The sequence below is a fragment of the Myxocyprinus asiaticus genome, chromosome 3, assembly GCF_019703515.2.
Source record: "Myxocyprinus asiaticus isolate MX2 ecotype Aquarium Trade chromosome 3, UBuf_Myxa_2, whole genome shotgun sequence".
Classification (NCBI taxonomy): domain Eukaryota; kingdom Metazoa; phylum Chordata; class Actinopteri; order Cypriniformes; family Catostomidae; genus Myxocyprinus; species Myxocyprinus asiaticus.
Window position 1 is genome coordinate 22,534,524 of NC_059346.1, and position 21,839 is coordinate 22,556,362.

The following is a 21,839-nucleotide window of genomic DNA, read 5'->3' on the forward strand; positions in this document are numbered from 1 at the left end:
TGTATCTTTTAGCTTCTATGAACTTCATATGTAAAAATGTGTTTTTATTTTAAATCTTCATTAAATGTATGCATTAGTCACCTTTATTATTATGAACAAGAAATGTAATCAATAAAGAGTCCATCTACTAAAAAATATTATTTTAAACCCTATAAATATTTTGTAAATAAACATTTAATCTGTGAGTAAAACTAATGAGTTTAACTAATTATTCAAACTTTTGAAATGTTAATAATGTTGCAGAAATGTTACAGGTTTTTATTAATTTCGTTTCCTGCTGCCATTTAGTGTAAAATATCTCCAAATAGGGACGAAAGCAGGTTTTAGGAACATTGTCTGACCTTGTTATGGATCAAAAATATCCCCAGAGAGCGAGAAATAAAGAATGTGACTATTATTTTGTAATAGTCAGTGATACGGGAGACTAAGGTCAGTTGGAACATTTTTCACATTTTGGGGTAAATCTCAGGAATCAAATAAGCTACCACCATTTTTGTGTCAGAAAAGTGGTACATTTGCATCTCTAAGTACTCACATCAACCAAATACTTCTACCTTGTAAATATTTGAAGATATTTTTAATAAAGTCAAGCAAGTGAAATTTGACAGCTGACCTTGACAGCAGTTGTAACATTTAGTTTCATTAAGCCTGTTTGAGAAAGATGCAATTTTGTAAAAATGACCTTTTTCAGACAGTGAAGGTCTCTTTTGCACAATATTTATTACCAGAAGAACCACTTTTCTCTTTTAAATAGCATTTTGAGTGCTGTTTAAATAGTAGCATTACACACAGACCTCAGTGGATGATTGCTAGGTGATCTCACACATACCATGAGAATGTGCACAATTTTCATGAAAAACACACAGACAAAATTTTACTGGGAATTTCTGGATTCTTGCGGCCCACTGAAGATTTTACCATATATATATATATATATACACATACACACACTACCGGTCAAAAGTTTTGAAACACTTGACTGAAATGTTTCTCATGATCTTAAAAATCTTTTGATATGAAGGCGTATGCTTAAATGTTTGAAATTTGTTTTGTAGACAAAAATATAATTGTGCCACCATTTTAATTTATTTCATTATAAAACTAAAATTTTATAAAAAAACGTTTTTGAAATTGATGACTTGGACCAAATAATAAAGAAAAGCAGCCAATAAGTGCCCAACATAGATGGGAACTCCTTCAATACTGTTTAAAAAGCATCCCAGGGTGATACCTCAAGAAGTTGGTTGAGAAAATGTCAAGAGTACATGTCTGCAAATTCTAGGTAAAGGGTGACTACTCTGAAGATGCTAAAATATAACACAGTTTTGATTTATTTTGGATTTTGTTTAGTCACAACATAATTCCCATAGTTCCATTTATGTTATTCCATAGTTTTGATGACTTTTCTATGTATATATATACGCTGATGAGCCAAAAATTATGACCACCTGCCTAATAGCTGTTGGTCCTCTGCATGCCACCAAAAAAGGCATGGACTCTACAAGACCCCTGAAGATGTACTCTGGTATCTGGCACCAAGACATTAGCAGCAGATCCCTCAAGTGCTGTAAGTTGCAAGGTGGAGCCGTTGGACCAGCATATCCCACAGATGCTCAATCGGATTGAGATCTGGGGAATTTGGAGGCCAATGCAACATTTTGAACTCTTCATCATGTTCCTCAAACCATTCCCGAACAATGTGTGCAGGGTGGCAGGGCACATTATCCTGCTGAAAGAGGCCACTGCCATCAGGGAATACCATTACCATGAAGGGGTGTACCTGGTCTGCAACGATGTTTACGTAGGTGGCACATGTCAAATTGATGTCCACATGAATGGCCGGACCCAGGGTTTCCTAGCAGAACATTGTGCAGAGCATCACACTCCCTCCACCAGCTTGTCGTCTTCCTACAGTGCATCCTGGTGCCATCACTTCCCCAGGTAAACGGCGCACATGTACCCAGCCATCCAAGTGATGTAAAAGAAAACGGGACTCATTGGACCAGGCAACCTTCTTCCACTGCTCCAAGGTCCAGTTCCATTGCTTGCATACCCATTGTAGGTGCTTTTGATGGTGGACAGGGGTCATCATGGGCACTCTGACCGGTCTGCGTCTTCGCAGCCACCTACGCAGCAGGGTGTGATGCACTGTGTGTTGTGACACATTTCTACCGTAACCATCCTTAAAATTTTCTGTGACTTGTGCCGCAGTAGACCCTCTGTCGGTTCAGACCAGACAGGATAGCCTTCATTGCCCATGTGCATCGAGGAGCATTGGGCGCCCAACACCCTGTTGCCAGTTTGTTGTTTGTCCCTCCTCGGACCACTGTCGGTAGGAACTCACCACTGCTGTCCTTGTCGTTTCAGAGATGCTCTGACCCTGTTGTCTGGCCATAACAATGTGTCCCTTGTCAAAGTCTCTCAGGTCTTTACTCCTGCCCATTTCACCTGATTGTTCGCTTACCATCTAATCTACCCAGACCTTGACATGTGGCCTTGTTAGGAGATGATCAACATTATTCGCTTCACCTGTGAGTGGTCATAATGTTTTGGCTCATCGGTGTATACACACACACACACACACACACACACACACACACACACACACACACACACACATATACAGTACATTATATATATAAATGTTATTATTATTTCATTATTTATTATTGATGGGTTTCATATTGGCTACTTTGCATATACAGTATACAGACTCACTGAGCACTTTATTAGGAACAGGCTTCAAAAAGCCTGAAAAATGTATAAATATATTAAATAACATTTTAAAAGTACTGTATTTGCTCACAAAAATCTTCTAATTTCATGGCATCAGGTACCTTGTATTGTTATAATATAAGAAGGAGAGTTATAATATATATTACAAAATGGATAGTTACAGTCCTGGATGCTGATTGGTCAACAGCCATGTTTTATTCATGATAAAGCACAGCTCTAACCTTCACGGAGCTTCTGTTTGTATCACTCCACAGCACCCATAGCTGACAGTTATTCTTGTTGCCTAGCAATGTTCTGTTTACTGTTTACTGCCAGGGAATATATTTTCTGGTGGAAGGATGGCATTTAATGATTTTACTTACTTAAAAATTTAATGAACATTTGTGTCCTTATTTTTTTGTGGTGACCGTTTTATAAAAGCAATAAGGCACTCGAGGCTGTGCCATATTGTGCATATTGTCACAGCAGAAGGGGTTGCAAGCACTCCGCTTCACGTCGTGCCTAACAACAATGCCCTTCAGCCATGACTATATTCACAATATAGCATGGCCTTGAGTGCCTTATTGCTTAAGTAATATTGTTTAAATAACAAGAGCCATGATGGAAACACGTCTGACTTTGTGTTATCCTTGACAATCAAGTTTAGATCTAGCGTTTCATTGCCACAAACTGATTTTTGTAAATTGTAAAAATGTGTCTGTTTAAATTTTGTTGATTTTTTTTACAGGTTTATTATCTAGTTTACAAAGCTCACTAAAAAAATATTATTTGTTGGCTCAACAACCATAATGTAAGAAAATAAATATCTTCTACTCAGAAACATAGATATTTATAACATTTTTAGCTTTACATAAAGAGCACCTATTATGGTTTTTAAACGTGCCTAATTTTGTTTTAAAGGTCTCATACAATAGATTTACATGCATCCAAGGTCAAAAAACACTTTAATTTGCTCATAATTTAAATTGCAGCATTACCTTTTTTCCCAGTGTCAAAAACGACTCGTTCAATGATCCGTTCTAAAGGATTCATTCTAAACTCCTCCTTTCAGAGAGCCTACCATGCTCTGATTGGTCAGATGTCCCAGTCTGTTGTGATTGGTCTACCGCTTAGTGTAGTGTTTGAGGGCGGGTCAAAGCTGTTCACGAGCAGCCAATGAAGACCAGAGGTGGGTTTTTTGTTACCAAATTATGTAGGTTAGTACAGGAAGTAAGTCTGGAATTACTAACGACTCGTTTCAGGTGTTCAGAATCGGTTCTTTCTTTTGGGAGTCAATAACTCCATTTGTCATGCACTTTGATTTTTGAAACTTTGCAGACTTTTTTACACTCACAAACAGCTATATAACACACTACATGAAAGGTAATATTTGAAAAACCAATAGGTGCTCTTTAATTTGTATGAATGTGTACATCACAAAATATTAATTATAAGGTGAACTTAAAGTGATATATACAGTAAAAGAATAATTGTGAGCTCTTTGGCTTGAAAATCCTACGACGAACTCAAACAATCAAATACAGAACAGAGGTTGTGGGAAATGCCCATAAGCCCTTGCGCTTGAATAATTTAAACACGTTTGTTTGGTCAAAAGGAACTTATTGGGTCATTTAATTAGTTGTTATTAAGAATTCATAGAGATTTGACCTCTTTTCAGTATTACTGATGTTTTCTTGATTTGTTTTGTGTTAAGTCACCAGTAGGGTGATTAGGGTTCCCTTTGGTGACGTTGGATCCTGTTTTATCCATGTAATTTTTCCTTGTGCATATGAATTGCATAGCTGAAGTGCAGCTTTATATGCACTTCTTTGGCAAATCAATTGTTAAATGACTGATCTCAGTCATTATTTTATTTTGAGCAAATTAAATTAGGTAGAAACAATCATATTAATTAGAAAAGAAAATTGGATATTAGCTGTTAAATCTAATTTGTGTAAAATGCCTTTTTAAGTAAATAAAGTTGAAAGAACTGATATCGTCCCTTTTGGATGCAGCGCTGGGTTGCCAAAATGACCCAAATTGGGTCATTTTTAACCAAGCATTTTTTAGAGTGTACATTTGTTTATATCTAACAAATGTTTTCTAGTTAAAATGTTATGTTTGTAAAAGTTATAGCCTTAAAATTACCAAAAGTTACATTTACTTAAAAAGCGTGAAGCAAAAATGCTACATATATTTTAAGTAAATCCAACACATCATTTTCCTCAGTGCTGGCAGGTTTAACACTTACACATTTTCAAGGAAAGTATCATTAAAATATCAAAGTCACTGCGCTTAGTCTTTCTTATGTATAAAGTTGTTAAGACATAAATCATGTGGCTTTTTTTTTTTTTTTTTGTCATGGCACATCGTTTTTAAACATATAAATGGGGTCAGTTGTAACACTTGAAATTAACCCCATGCTGTCTGCCATGATGTAACGTGATATGTTAGCTACACACTTCAGCACTGACACGTCAATCGTGCAAACTAGCCAAACTAGACAGTGTTTCATTTGTAGGAAAACTGATGACACAATCAATATTTTTTTAGATTTTTACATTTACTTTCGTACCCCCAAAACAGACTTTTGGGTATAAAATTGGTGTAAAAAGACTGTTGATCTTCAACATGAAGAAAGGGGGTTGTGTATGTGCAGTGGCATCATCACTGTATCTTGTTGTTAATTGAAGTAAATAGCAGCGTTACAACTGACCCCTATTAACTGACCCCGGTCTCCCCTACTCTATAATTCTACTTTTCAATGCATACCACTACACTGAAACAAAATTGCAACAGAACAAAGAAGAGTATACTTGTATGTTGATTTATTTAGTTAATTGATTAATTTTCTCAGCATGTTGCTTCCAACTGTGTTTTAATCTTAATGTTTTTTTTTTATTTATTTTTTTTTATTTATTTTTTTTATCAATGTATGCTGCTCGCTTTTACTTACTTCACCAATGAAGAAACTTCAGGATTTCAATTTACTTCAATTTCAAGCAGTTCCATTTGTGAATCTGATCAACCGAATCTTTAAAAGGAATCGATTCAAAAGCACGGCAATTCCATTCTATTCATTCACGAGCTGGGTACCAGCTTTACGTGTTGGCTTCTTTAGCCAGTTGTGAAGAAATTACACTGACATGTTTCTTAGTATGGCATACGAAATGCGACAAATGTGGTTAATGTTAATACAATAATTGATAATGGTAAATCATTGAATAATGATTATCAGTTAATCAAACCTATAACTATTTCCTCTGTTAATCATCAAATAATGATAATCAATTATCCAAAGTATAAATATTACCCTCAAGCCGTTGTCCCATCTCTATCATCATCAACCACTGAATTATCACTTGTTGTATTATCACCTTGTGGCTATGCAACTTAGATGGGCGTACTTCGCTGTGGCACATTCAATTTCATTGGTTTGCGGGCTCTTGTATGCTATGACAGACAAACAGTACACATGATTGTGAATGTGAGCATGATGTAAGCAAACACTGAATGAACAACGGAGAAATCTAATAATACATTAATACATTTCTACACACTTGGAGGAGTTCTTTCAAGTTTGTTTGCTGCTTCTCGTTGTGCTCAGCTGCATTATTCTGTTGGAAGCCATGTCCTTTCTCCAGGTGCATTGAATTCAAATACACTGCCTGACCAAAAAAATAAAAAATAAATAATAATAATAAATAAAATAAAAAATTGCATAAATATAATATAATATAATAATATTAGACATAAAAGTCTAATATTTCGTTGGACAGCCTTTAGCTTTGATTACAGTGCGCATTCGTCGCGGCATTGTTTCGGCAACCTTATGCAACGTCACCACATTAATTTCTGTCCAGAGTTGCATTCATTTTTGGCCGAGATCTTGTACTGATGACGGGAGAGTCGAACCACTCTGTAAAGCCTTTTCCAGCACATCCCAAAGCCTTTCAATGGGGTTAAGGTCAGGACTATGTGTTGGCCAATTCATGTGTGAAAATCATTCCTCATGCTCCCTGAACCACTCTTTCACAATTTGAACCCAATGAATCTTGGCATTGGCATCCTGGAATATGCACATGCCGTCAGGGAAGAAAAATCCATTGATGGGATAAGCTGGTCATTCAGTACATTCAGGTAGTCAGCTGACTTCATTTTATTGCCGCATAACGTTGCTGAGCCTAGACCTGACCAATTGAAGCAACCCCAGATCACACTGCCTCCAGAGGCTTGTACAGTGGGCACTATGCATGACGGGTGCATCGCTTCATGCGCTTCCCTTCTTACCCTGATGCGCCCATCGCTTCCATCATCAGACCATATGAGCTTTTTGCATTGCTCCACAGTCCAATCGTTATGCTCCCTTGCGATTTTGGGAGTGGTGGTGGTGTAGTGGACTAAAGCACTGAACTGGTAAGCAAAAGGTTGTTGGTTCAATCCCCACAGCCACCACCATTGTGTCCTTGAGCAAGGCACTTAACTCCAGGTTGCTCCAGGGGGATTGTCCCTGTAATAAGTGCACTGTAAGTCACTTTGGATAAAAGCATCTGCCAAATGCATAAATGTAAATTTTAAGTCGTTTTTTTCCCAATTAGCCTCACTAACAAGTGGCTTTCTTGTGGCCACACAGCTGTTTAGTCCCAATCCTGTAAGTTCTTGTCGCATTGTGCATGTGGAAATGCTCTTAGTTTCAGACTATTAAACATAGCCGTGAGTTCTACTGTCGATTTTATACGATGTGACTTCACCAAGCATTTTAGTGATCTCCGATCACGATCATTCAAGTTTTTGTCCGACTACATTTCTTCCATGAAGCTGACAGTTTACCACTATCTTTCCAGGTTTAATAATGCGTTGGACAGTTCTTAATCCAATTCCAGTGATTTCAGCAATCTCCTTAGTTGTTTTCTTTGCTTGATGCTGGCCAATAATTTGCACCTTCTGGTACACAGTAACATATTTTCCACGACCACGGGATATGTCTTCGGACATGGTTGTTTAAGAGAGAAGCTACACACTGCATCAGTTAGGGTTAAAAGAATTGCTGCCAGCAGAAACATTAATAATTGCAATAATGATCTAATCATAGGCTTTTAAATGAGCAATATGTAACATTGACATCAAGCGTTTAAAATGGGGTACTGCAGTCCAAATTCAAAATATTGGAGAGAGTTGTCTCCCCTGCCCCCTCCTCCCCAGACTCGAAGCTCACGCGGGTTGCCGGGTTGAGGACACGCAACAGGAACGAGCAAACTGACAATGGCAAGCGACGAGCCTTACACTTTAAGTTGATCAGGGCAAACGGAGAGACCCGAGGAGGTGGAACCGCGGGTACATTGGGTGCAGTGACGGACATCGGAGGTTGGAACCGGGCAGTGGACCACGCATTGTAAAGTGTGGGCGGCTGGACGTGGTGCGGACAGAGAATGGACACTCCAGTGCAGCGAAGCAACGTCAGACAGAGGAGGAAAGTTTCTTTGGACCAAGGCTAAGTGGAATGAGGAAAAGTGTAGCGCTACCATAATAAGAACATGGCCATTAAAAGTGTGCACACAAATGAACTATCGAAGGAAAGCCAATGCATTGGTGTTTTAGTTCAAAGTAAGAGACAGTTTACGTTAAATGCTTTATTGATGTTTGTATGAAAATCAATTTGTGTGTGGTAAAGAAATCAAAGGGTAAAATGGATGATCAAGTTAACGAGGTTGATATGTGTGAAAAGGCAGCATCTGGCATTGATCTGGTAGGAGTGCCCGCAGACACAGAAAACGATCATTGAAACTTACAGCAAAGGCATTGCTTTCTAAAATAAGTGATTTAGAGAAACTAAGAAAATCTAAACTAAGTAAAGCTGCCAAATTAATATAATTCAGGGGTTGATGTGCGAGCCTGGTTATGAAGCTGAAATAGAAAGCAACTTCAGCAAATATCAGATGTTGATTAATGAGGTAAATGCTGCACATAATACTCTGCTTGAGTTGATGCCTGTGGAAGAAAAGGAAAAACATGACATTTGGTTCAAGGCTAAACTTCTGGGTGTAAATTAATTTTCCCACAGTGTCAGCAAATGTTTAACGAGTACAAATTATGTTGCTTCTGAGAATGTTGACGTTAAGGATGACAATGAAATAAAACCAACGGACAGTGTGTCAAATGTTGGAACAGTGATATCAAACATTTCAATTAAAAGTCACAGCAGTTCAAGATCAATCCTATCAAACAAAGCCTCGTTTGAAATTGCGCATTTTCAAGCGGAAGCAAAGAGAGCTGCGCTCTTGACGTGCGCAGCATCGCTGAAAAGGAAGCATGCACTGGAGAAAGAGGCTGAATCATTACATAAACAAATGAAAATTGATGGCGAGATTGAAGCTTCAGATTCAGAACTAGCAGTTTTGTGATCATTTTCAGATCAAGATGGAATGGAATCCTATTTTGAGAAGCAAAGACCAAAAGAAATAAATGTTGTCATTTCTGATGCAAAGCTCAAGGAGTCCATAACACCAATTGAAAATAAAAACTTGCCTGTCACAAAATATTGCACATGCAGTTGATAATTCCACTCACCAGATTCTACAAAGGCAAAATGAAATATCTGCATTGCTGATACAACAACAAAGGGCAAGCCAACTTCCACCAAGAGAAATACCTGTTTTTGAAGGTGACCCTTTAAAATTCAATGTTTTCATGCAAGCCTTTAAACACTGTGTTGAAGAGAAAAGTGCATCTAAAGGGAACTGCCTGTATTTTCTGGAAAGATACACCAGAGGGCGTCCACGAGACCTTGTGCAAAGCTGTTCACACAGGAGTGCGGGGAGAGGCTTTGAAACAACCAAAGCCCTCCTACAGGAGCATTTTGGCAATGAAACAAAGATCACAGCAGCTTATATGGCAAAAGTTCTCAACTGGCCTGCTGTTAAGACTGAAAATTTTTCCTTGCTCCAGGATTACACTTTATTCCTACGTGGATGTAACAACGCACTGTCTGATTTGCAGGATATGAAAGAACTTGACATGTCGGCTAATCTCAAAGTTGTCATTTCAAAACTTCCTTTTAAACTGAGGGAACGATTCAGAAGCATTGCATGTGATATTTGTGAAAATCAAAAACACAAACCAAACTTCAATGACGTTGTACACTTTGTGGAACACCAAGTCAGGCTCTTGTCTGATCCAATTTTTGGGGATATTCAATCCACAGAATGCATATCAAAAGGGATGTGTATATGGTTAAATCAAAATTGAAACGAGACAACTTTGCTACAAATGTCTGTGCTATTAACAAACTACAACTCAAGGAGACAAAAGAAACCAAACAGAGGGACACAAAGAGTACCATCAATTGTTTATTCTGTTTACAAGGTCATTTTCTGGATGAATGTCAACAATTTGCCAAAAGCCAACATTGTGAAAAAATCAACTTCTTAAAGGAAAAAGGAGCTTGCTTTGGGTGTCTCACACTGGGCATTTGAGCAAGAATTGTAATAAGCACATAACCTGTGAAAAATGCAAACAGAACCGTCCAACAGCTTTACACATTCACTTCAAGAAAAAAATGGACAAGGCAGTGAACACCAATGGCATAAACTCCAGTGAACCAGAACCAACTGTAAACAACACACTTGTGTCAACTCAAGCCTTTGGAAGCCAGACAGGGGCCTATAGCAATGGAAAGCTCCCAATTGAAGGCGATCCAGAGGTCAAAAAGGAGATCTCTGCAAATGCAGTAAGTGTACAGAACAGCAGTGCAACCAGTCAGCTCATCATTTAACACTGAGATTGGAAGAGACTGAAAAAAAGTAAGGAAAGCTCTATTGCATTTGAGTCAAAAAAGGAAGCAACTTCTGTTGGATGCCCCTGCAGATCTCAATCGCATTAATCTGGAGATGTTGAAAGCCAGAGGCTCTGTGAGACAAGGTTTATCAACTGACAATCTGTCAATAGCAGAAAATGCTATTATACAGTTCTGCCAAAAGGAAAGATTTAACAGCGAGATTTGTGCACTGTTATCTGGAAAATTTGTGAAAAAGAGTAGTCCCATCTACAAGCTGAACCCTATTCTAGATGACGGATTGCTAAGAGTAGGTGGAAGGCTGTCCAGGACTGCAATGCCAGAAGAGAGCAAACACCCAATCATCCTGTCAAAAGATCAGCACATCTCCATGTTAATTCTCAAACACGTTCATGAACAGATGAGGCACGGTGGGAGAAATTACATGCTCTCCAGGTTGAGAGAAAAATATTGGATCTCTCACGCCAATGCAGCCGCAAGAACAGTCTTGTCAAGTTGTGCTTTTTGCAAGCGTCACAAAGGAAAATGTGTGATCAAAAGATGGCAGACCTCCCCAAAGAAAGTACAACTCCAGACTTATCTCCATTCACCAGCGTGGGGGTAGATTACTTTGGGACCATTGAGGTAAAGCAAGGACGTTCCTGTGTGAAACGTTATGGAGTCGTCTTTATGTGTATGGCAAGCAGAGCAGTGCCTTTAGAAGTGGCACATTCACCGGACACTGACTCTTGCATCAGTGTCATTCATAGATTTGTGTGCCGGAGCAGTGAAGGAGCTGAAAAGAGCAATTGCAGAATTGAACAATGGGACAATTGAGAAAGCTTTACTGCATGATGACATCAAGTGGAGTTTCAACCCACCAACAGCTTCACACCACGGTGGTGCTTGGGAAAGCATGATCAGGCTGGTTAGAAAGGTGCTGATATCTGTTTTACATCAACAAACCTTAACTGATGAAGCCTTGGTCACTGTCTTATGTGAAGCTGAGGCAATCTTGAATGACCGACCCAATACCAAGGTCTCAGAGGACCATAACGACCTGGAATCTCTGATGCCAAACCATCTTCTCACATTGAAAAGGAAACCGATTTTTTTCCTCCAGGCCTGTTTGATCGAAAGGATCAATATGCAAGAAGAAGATGGAAACAAGTCACAGTACATTTCAGATTTATTCTGGAAAAGATGGTCCAAAGAATACCTTGCTGCATTACAGGAAATGCAAAAGTGGAACGAAACAAAATTAAATCTTGCAACAGGGGACATCGTTTTGATCGCAGATGCCATTGCCCCACGAAATTCCTGGATGATCGGAAAAGTAATCGCAACTTTCCCTGACAAAAAAAGGCATGGTCTGATCTGTTCAAATCAAAACAAACACAAATATTATTGAAAGACCAGTGACAAAACTGTGTCTTTTGGTAGAAAATGATTAACTGTCAGTATAAAACTTTGACATGTTAATTAGGGGAAAAAGGGGTTTATTTTTGTTATAAGGTAATTACATTATTTTCAAAATTTCATTTAGTTGATTCTAAATTTGTATTTACTATATGGCTCCATGTGTAAACATAATTGTAGTTGTTATGTTTTGCACAGCCATAAACAATTAGAGGCCTGTTGTGTTGGAGCCTTTTAATGGTGACTATTGGGGGCGCTGTAGTAACCTATTGAAGTGTAGAACTAATTGTTACAGGTGAGGTGCACAGCGAGGTCTATTGTTTTTTTTGACTGTGAGCAGGGTAAAGATGGTGTGTTTATTTTGAGGAAACAGTCTACTTTGTTATCATTTGAGTAATAGTTTGAAAATAAATGGATTGGCATAGCCGATTTTAAATTTTGGCCTTTTGAAAGTTTTTTTGGGCACGCCATCTACACCGACATGCACACGCGTACATTGCTGGACCGAAAAACAAACGGTGCGCCAACAGATAAGTTAACGGATAACCTCAGCTTTCGGTTCCAAAAACGGAGGTAACTTTCAGGGTATGTTAGTAGCCATAGCAACTTACTCTCTGAACATAACCTGCTCCGGAGTATGTTATGTTCCAGAGTTAGTTTATTTCAGGTAGATGTTATAACCTATGTTTCAGAGGCTGTCATCGCATGCGTGCCCTTTTAATAGCGGCACAGTGGGCGAGAAAGTTCAGATTATCCACAATAGTATACTTTTAAAGCAATATTACGGTAAACTGCAATCTTTACTTCACAAATCTTCTTTACTCCGGCATTTTCAGTGTCACATCGTAGATTTGGATTCAAAAGTGAACAAACTGTGTACATTGTCCTTTAACTTTTAATGGGAAGGTTTTAATACTGTAATATTTTTTTAATGCAGAACACATTGGAAAGTCCCCCACACTCTTCACTGTGAAGACAGGGCTTTATGTATTTATATTTAGCCCTTCTTATAAATCATTTTTATTCTATAAATTTCATAGAATAAAATTATTATAGCACCCACATTCTATTTACCGTTCCTTCAGTCAATGAATATTAATGGTATTTATAAAATGACATTCCATAGTATCAATATGTAGGTAATGTCTGCCAATTAAAAGCTTAATTATTCACTCATTATTCTTCTTCACTAACTAGATAATATGTGATAATTTCACAGACCACAGATTAGAGATTTTATTTCTTATCACTCTAATTCATGTAGGTTATGGTACATATAAATGCACACATTTCCAGACTTGTACATTACTCTATTATCTGAAAATATAAATGAGACATGCTGTCATTTAGAGTCACCCACAGTGCCCTCATTTAGATGGTGGTCAGGTGATTCAATGAAAAGATGTATCTTTCTGATGCTCAGCCTCCTCTACTCCATCAGAAACTGTACATGGTCCATCTCTAAGTGACATTTTAGTTCTGCATTTCAATAGCGACCTTTTACAGCTTCCTATTACTTTTCCCTAATGCTGAGATCATGAACATCTATAATGTATAGTCAGACACATGATCTTCAACATAATTTCATTCTGTACCAAGTTGATGGAGGCAGATGGACCCTACTGTACATGACAACACAACATGACAAGTTTTAATGCCACATCAAATGAGAAAAGAACACAATGGACATGTAACTCCAATCACTGTCCACCACTGTTACAGCAGATCTTCATCTTATAATGCACATGAATAATCATGTGTGGCCTACTAAAAAAAAACATTACATTAAATCTCTGGAAAATGATGACAACTGTGGGAGATTCCTACAATTGAAAGAGGGTCTATTAATACAATGAGACCATCAGCAACTGTGGGAAATTAAAGGTGATATGATTCTAAGTTTTTATAAACCACAACTGGGTACATCAAATGGTATTAAAAATAAAGGAAATACATTCAGTTCACATGACAGTAAAATAAATTAGCATGCACAGATCATGGTAAATACCATACAAATTAATCTTAAAATAAAACGTATATAAAACCTATAGCCTATTATCATAATATTAATAGAATAGTAATGTTAATACTTATAATGAAGTTCAGTGCAGACAAATAACGTAACGGTCGACCAATTAAACATTAATGTAGTTGAGAGAGGTCTAATATTAATGTTGAATTAAGCTTTTATATGTACAGTAGGACTTTATAGTTTTATTAATTTAAAAATTCACGCAGTGATTCAGTATAATTTCTGTCAAGCAAACTCTCATTCCTAAACCAATGTAGCTCCTGTCGCTATTACGAGAGAAGATGAAGTAATGCTCGTTTGCAGTCATTAAAACTTCATGTTCTGCTTCACTGAAAAATAGCGTCTGTTTCCATGGTGACTCGTGGACTCGGTGATCTGCTGAGAATGCCTTTCTGAGTTCACCGTGAACGCGCACAAACTCTGAGTTTCAAACTCATGGATGAGTGAACTAACCCCGCGCGGGTGTTCTGGAACCCACATACAAGCAAGGAATGGGTTAATCAACCGAGAGTTCAGGGTTTATGTGACGGTAAATTAACCCTGCTTTCTGGAATACACCCCAATAGGGCTGTTCGATTCCAGAAATGTAGGAATCGACTCTGATTCCGATTCCTGGTTGAGTCGATTCCAGACACATTTTTTTTATTATTATTATTTTTCGATTCAGAGAAGAAAAAGAAAAAAAAAACTGGTGGTAAAGTTAAATCTCATAACAAACAGCTCACTACTAAGCGTTCTTTGCACTATTTATAATAGCATGATTGACTTTACTATATAGGTTCATGCTAAATTTTAATCAGGGCCTATATGCACATACTAAAGCGATGCCTTAATCCCATGAGATAAATTTGAGGGAAGTTTGAGTAGATGCGCCTGTATTTCGAAGAACTAGCCTACCGCAAATAATCTTAAAAGCACCACTGAAAATGTCTGTTATCTCTCATGAGTTCTTGTTTAGAAAGAAGTTTATATTAGAATGTACAGTAACTGTCCACTACCATTAATACACTGAAGAAAATCCAGGTTGTTGTACTGGTTTATTTCAGATTTAAAATATATATACTGTATATATTTCATAACGTGTATTTAACATTTTTGTTTTTGAATTTGATTTCGTAAAATAATTATAATGTAAAATTGTGTAAAAGGTAGGCTAATTAAAATAAATATATATATGCAAAAGGTTTTAAAACACTGTCAAAATGTCGAGAACGAGTAGAGAAGCGTTAGATTCTCGCTTTTGCAACATACTAATTAATGTGAACTGGGAAGCTAACTAAACTCTGCCATCTCCTTGTTGCTTATTGTATACCAATTTACTGTCACAAATGTGACATATTTTTGGGGTTTAATCCAAAGTAAAATACCGTCAGACTATACAGGTCTGGAAAGCAAATGTGTTGAAGGGCTTGTGTGATTGCTTCATACAGATTCTTTTCAAATTCTTTTGTGAATTGTTTAAGTGGTATTAGGCTTCTGAAATGTGTAGTAGTTCAGTGGTCAAGGAAATAAACATAGTCCGAAAATATCAACCGGTTTCCCCGGAAGGAATGGTGTCGATTCTCTGTTCCCAACGCCTCGGAATCCCCAGCCCAACGGAACAGACAGTCGGACATTACAAAGCAGAATATAGTGGCTGTAGCATTGTTTTCGGAGAAGCCAGTATTTGTACTTAATATGTTTCCTAAATCTCTGATAACATATTATGATGATGTTATGCTTTAGTACAGTAAATATATTACATATTGCACCATTAAGGATGAACTTATTTAAATCCAAACTGCAACCTTTTTTTGCCAGACAGTGTAGCTACTTGGGAGGGATTCGCGCTCTCACGTGTGTTCAAGACTGACAAGACCAGACAACAGATGGCTTGGAAGGCTGCATGTTAGGTAGGACGCGTCCTTTGAAGGCTGCAGTATACCGAGTGTCCTCCTTTATACAAGCCTCGTTTACACGAGACGACCTTCGTAGGACAAACGGAAACCAACGTAACATGGTTGCCATGACAGCACGCCACTCTTTAACAAGCGCGAGCGCTTTGAGTGAGAAGGGAACAAAGCCCCTCTCGAAGGGAATGTATGAGGTACATTTTAGGAGAGTTATAAAGATGTAAAGAGAAAAGAAAATAGATTTTACAGGTGTAGTTTTAGTCTAATACTTTATTTCAATTATATATTAATATAATTATACATATTATATACTCTGCACGCATCTACTGAGGTACTTCAACTTGGGAATTAACATTCCTTGCGTTTGAACATCATATTTACGGGCAAATTGGCGTCAATTTTTTAGACATTTCCGTTGAAGCAAAGAAATTGTGGGTTGTGAGTGCCCACCAAGGATACACCTCACGCATCCTCCGAATTCCCGTGTAAGAAGGCTGCATTCGAAGTGTCCTACTCACTTTTCTGAAACGAGACAACCTCGATGACGTATGCGGCCGACAAATGCGACCTCCGGAGGACGCAGCCTTCCAAACGAGATACAGCCATGATGTTCAAACGCAAGGAATGTTAATTCCCAAGTTGAAGTACCTCAGTAGATGGGTGCAGAGTATATAATATGTATAATTGTATTAATATATGATTAAAATAAAAGTATTAGACTAAAATTACAACTGTAAAATCTATTTTCTTTTATCTTTACATCATTATAACTCTCCTAAAATGTACCTCATACATTCTCTTCGAGAGGGACTTTGTGCCCTTCTCACTCAAAGCGCTCGCGCTTGTTAAAGAGTGGCGTGCTGTCATAGCAACCATGTTACGTTCCGTTTGTCCTACGAAGGCCGTCTCGTTTAAACGAGGCTTGTTTAAAGAGGACGCTCAGTATACTGCAGCCTTCAAAGGACGCGTCCTACCAAGCATGCAGCCTTCCAAACGAGACATTTTGTCCGTGCAAAATAATGCTATTTCCAGACAAATCTAGTCAAGCGCTTATCTTATTCACGTAGCAACCAATGAAATTGAACGTGCCACAGCGAAGTACGCCCATCTAATTTGCATAGCCACAAGGTGATAATACAACAAGTGATAATTCAGTGGTTGATGATGATAGAGACGGGATAACGGCTTGATGGTTAAACGCGAGTGAATGATTATCTAAAGGGAAAAACTTGAGGGTAATATTTATACTTTGGATAATTGATTATCATTATTTGATGATTAACAGAGTTAATGGTTATAGGCTACGTTTGATTAATTGATAACCATTATTCACTGATTTACCATTATCAGTTACTGTATTATCATTAACCACATTTATCGCATTTCTTAGGCCATATCTTAGTGCATCATTTGGTATATGGCAAGCCAAGGAATAATAGCATAAATTACTGAAGCAGCGCAGAAAGTCGGTCCCTGTGGGTGTGTTCCTTTTATTGTCACAGCTGCGCAGTGGAAACTACCCACCCCGTTAGATAAAAGAGAAAGTCCTTCCCAGCAGTAGCGCAGAAAAGTAGTTTTTTTTTTATTTGTAGAAGTTGTCAAAAGAAGCGCAAGTGAAGTTTATAGATATCGGTCTTGTATTGTTTGCGCTCATCGGTTGCTGGTCTCCCTTTCTGATGCAGTATTTTCGGTGACAGTTTCTGGTGTATTAAAGCGACACTAAGACAATGGTAAGTTGTCTTGTCCTTCGTTTCGTTTAGCTAAATTCTTTGGTTTTGCTAATGCTGTAATAATAGTAAAATAAGAACAATAAATGGTTTAAATCAAACTAACACACACACACACACACACACACACACACACACACACACACACACACACACACACACACACACACGAGGACTTGCTTATATAAAACTCAATATATACACTGCTGTCTTCATGTGCTTGCATACAGTTGCCTTGAGTTTTGTCATTGTGGTAAAAACAGGTTCAGTGTTAAACTAATTATCTAATAAATAGCTATGCCAACTGGTATGAGTGTTGAAACACAAGGTCTATGTCACTTTAAATGGGTGACATTTTAAACTGACTTGATTTTTTATTCCCACAGACTATATATAGAATAGCGGCTTTCAATTAACTTTGAGGAATATAATTTAGTGCAGACATACAGTGTTTGATAAGCACATTTAGTTCTTTATGAGTTGTTTTTAGAATATAAAACACACCTTGGTGTTGTGAAAAGTCATTTGAATGTCATTCAGAATGTCTATAAACCTTATTGTTTGTTTAACTCCGATGCCTTGAAATGACAACGTCAGAAGTGTTGATCTGAAAAACACAAGAGGTGGGATTTTGTAGTCTCAAGGAAATTCCATAGTCATAATAGCACTCCGAGTGAAAGAGGAAGGAAAGAGACAAAGAATGTAAAGATATGTGTATCATGTAGTTCCAGTTCATAAGGCAAATACTTACGAAAAACTCATTAACAACATTCTCTACTATTCAATATATATTTAGCGTTTGTGTATATAGCTAATATTTTTAAAGGTGTAGTGTTATTGACTTCAGATCTCTAAAATTTGGGGCATAATTAAAGCCAATTAAAATTATTTAAAAAAGTGTTTGTAGAGTGAACCCTTTTATGGTCATATTGCACTGAAATGTAAAAGGAAAGTTTTGTCACCATGATTGGCAGTGTTGTTTCCTTTGATCCTTAGGTCTATTGTGTATGGCCTCTTATGTGAGATGGCATAAATAAGTAGCGTTTCCTGAGAAAATAATTGTATTTATTTTCGTTTGACGTTTCCTGCCTATGAATGGCCACTCATCAGCTAAACCTTGACCTTGAGTTACATCCTTCTGAGCACAAAGATAGGAATTAACTGTCAGACTCAGCTTATATACGGGATGATATATGATGTAGACTGCTAATATTGAGGCGGTCATGATCTCCAAATGCCCCTATTTCATGGTGTTTTTACAAAGGCCTCATTGTTTTGATGCTATAGCTTCTAGAAATGCACAGTGACTCTGTCTCTCCCGTGCTGTTCCTTGTTAAACTGTGACTAGGCTTGTGAGAGAGCAGAGGCACTGCTCCAGAATTACATTCCAACAACTTGTTGTAAACAGGGCTATGAGGCCATTATCATGCGTGGCATCCAGGGAGTCTTCAGTGCCACTTTTTCTCCTTTGTGGTGCAGTAATTGCCAAACCAGTTCTCTTGTCTTAATTACGTAGTGTGTGATTCATGAAATTCTAGAATCTGAGATTCTTCATCTGAAAATCCTTTTGTTGCACAAATTTACTGGATGATAATGTGTCTTAACTCAACCAAACCATCAAATACTGTAATTTAAATGTGGTTAAATGCTCACATTCAAAACGTGAGTCAGCAATCACTTGAGTGGCCTTGTTGTTTCCAGTTACATTTACCAATAGTCAAAAACCTGTTGCCACACAGATAATGTTGCCAGTTGTCCCGCCTTTGCCATTGAACCATTTGATCTGTCCTTAGGAGAATGGGCAAAGCCGTCTCCGTCAGGCCCAGGAGAGTGTGGAGGAAGTGAAGGTTATCATGTTGGACAACCTGAACAAAGCTGAAGAGCGATCAGGAAAACTAGGGGAGCTGGATAACAGAGCTGAGCAACTACTGCAGAAGGTGGCCCTTTTTTTGATGTCTGCTTTTACTTTATATCAATATTTTATGTATATTTGTTTGTTTCAAGCAACTTAAAACCGCTTATCGAAAATGCATACTCATGTAGACTCACTACATGCAGATACATGTAAGGTGCTTCAGTTAATGTTCACATCAACCATCAGAATGGGGAAAAAATGTGATCTACGTGATTTCGACCATTGGTGCCAGACGGGCTGGTTTGAGTATTTCTGTAACTGCTGATCTCCTGGGATTTTCACGCACAGCAGTCTCAAGAGTTTACTCAGAATGGTGTCAAAAACAAAAAACATCCAGTAAATGGCAGTTCTGCAGACAGAAATGCCTTGTTGATGAGAGAGGTCAACAGAGAATGGCCAGACTGGTTCAAGCTGACAGAAAGGCTACAGTAACTCCGATAACCACTCTGTACAATTGTAGTGAGCAGAATAGCATCTCAGAATGCACAACACGTCAAACCTTGAGGTGAATCGGCTACAACAACAGAAAACCATGTCGGGCACTATTAGGACCATAGTGTTCATAATAAAGTGCTCGGGGAGTGTATTTGCTCATGCTGTGATGCTTTGTGACTTTTTAAGGACTCTGATGACCAACTAGGTTTCTGAAATTTCAAGTGTTCCAAGGCCTTAAATATCAAGGGAAATCAAGGAAATGCCATATTAGAGTCTATAAATACTCTCTAGGTTGGGCGTACAGAAAAAAGAATGTACAATTTACATCCTGTGTTTAGTTTGTGTTAATTTTAGAAAGCCATTTCCTTTAGTTATAAAATTAATGAAAACTTGTGTAAGAGGATGACGGTGTTTGCTCTGAATGTGCAGGACATGCCATATGATCAGGCAGCGAGGTCACTTTGTATCAACATTACATGTTTACCATACAGACACATTGAAAATCCCACTGGAGTCTTGGTTGCTGTCAGTTACTGGGCTAAAAAAAAAAAGATAATTACAGTTAGGAAAACAAGAACATGATTCCAGGTATCAAACCCACTCTGAAGTCTCTCACTACTTACCCCAATTTTTTAAACTGGAGACCCTGGAGCAGTCCCCTGAAGCAGTCAAAAATTATTTTCATATTTTAAAGTCAATTCTAATTCTGAAAAAAAAAAAAAAGTTAATTTGGGTCATAAACAAGCAAGTTAACTATTGAGAATTTATATATAATTTCTTATGCTATGTGTTTAAATGTAAATGTTTGTGCTTATTTCTTTTCAGAGCAAATCGTTCTCAAGGACCGCGACTAAGGTGAAACAGAAGAAACGTTGGGAGAATATTAAATGTAAAGTGATAATTGTAGCTGTTGTGGTCCTCATCATAATTGTGGCTGTGGTTGTGGCTGTGATATTCAGGGGAATGGACAGAACGACCATACCCACACAAGAACCAAAAGCACAAATAGATGGTTAGAAGATCAGACGAAGAGGATGAGTGAACATTAAGGATTTCTTAAAATGCCTCAAGATATCAGATTATTGTGTCTTCAACTGATGTACAACTGAAAATTGTGATGCTGGGTGATACAAAATGGTACCATGGAGTTACCTTCATTTCTGCTTTCACTTTCATTTTACAATGATAACACCCATATGTGGCACTAATGGTAACTGCCTGCATGCATTCCTTTTGGACTAAACAGATTTTAATCATAAATCTGGGAAACCAATGGCGATGTGGGACACATTTAAAAGTGTGTCAGAAAAATAAAATCCTTCAACTCATTAGCTTATTAGTAGAGGGCTCCATGACATAAATTGGGTATAATTAATAATGGGGACATCCAAAATTTGCAATGCTGGGGTGCCCTCCAGGACCAGGTTTGAGGAACATTGGTGTAGAGCACAGGCTTTTATTACTTTCATTAAAAAAAAAAAACAACTGAAACTGATGTTGATCATCAAACAAGAGTGTGTATAATGAACTCAAGATATAAGTATTGGGGTTTTCTCCTATCAGTTTCTTTGGAAAATAATGATTTTTGTTTTTGTTTGTTTGTTTTTTGCATTTTCTTGCACATTTGTTCCAAACTTTTTAAGGGTTTCATCAGCAATTTATTTTCTACAATCAGGGCCGTGACCACAAAAGACACTGAGGGGGACATGTCCCCCAAATATTCAGATTAATGGCCAATCAATGGGTTTTCAGTGACCAATTCTTAAAGATTTACATGTGGTTCCCTCAAACCTGAATATTTGATTACATCCTTGTCCATTATCAATGTAAAAACAGTTTAATGATTGTCACAAAAGTGGTTTTAAGTTGTCATACTGTAACTTGAGAGATATTATCATGTCAATGCTGCAAAAACAGCTCTATCTGTCTGTAA

The 21,839-nt window shown here is 37.7% G+C and overlaps 1 protein-coding gene across 1 annotated transcript; it reads left to right on the plus strand.

Annotated features, from left to right (window-relative positions):
* The first annotated feature begins 17,343 nt into the window (after positions 1–17,343).
* Positions 17,344–21,391, plus strand: LOC127423869 (vesicle-associated membrane protein 5-like). Its single transcript, XM_051668539.1, has 3 exons — positions 17,344–17,559; positions 19,350–19,493; positions 20,732–21,391. Exons 1-3 carry the CDS (start codon positions 17,557–17,559, stop codon positions 20,921–20,923), a joined length of 339 nt encoding a protein of 112 aa, XP_051524499.1. The 5' UTR covers positions 17,344–17,556; the 3' UTR covers positions 20,924–21,391.
* Positions 21,392–21,839: the final 448 nt, after the last annotated feature.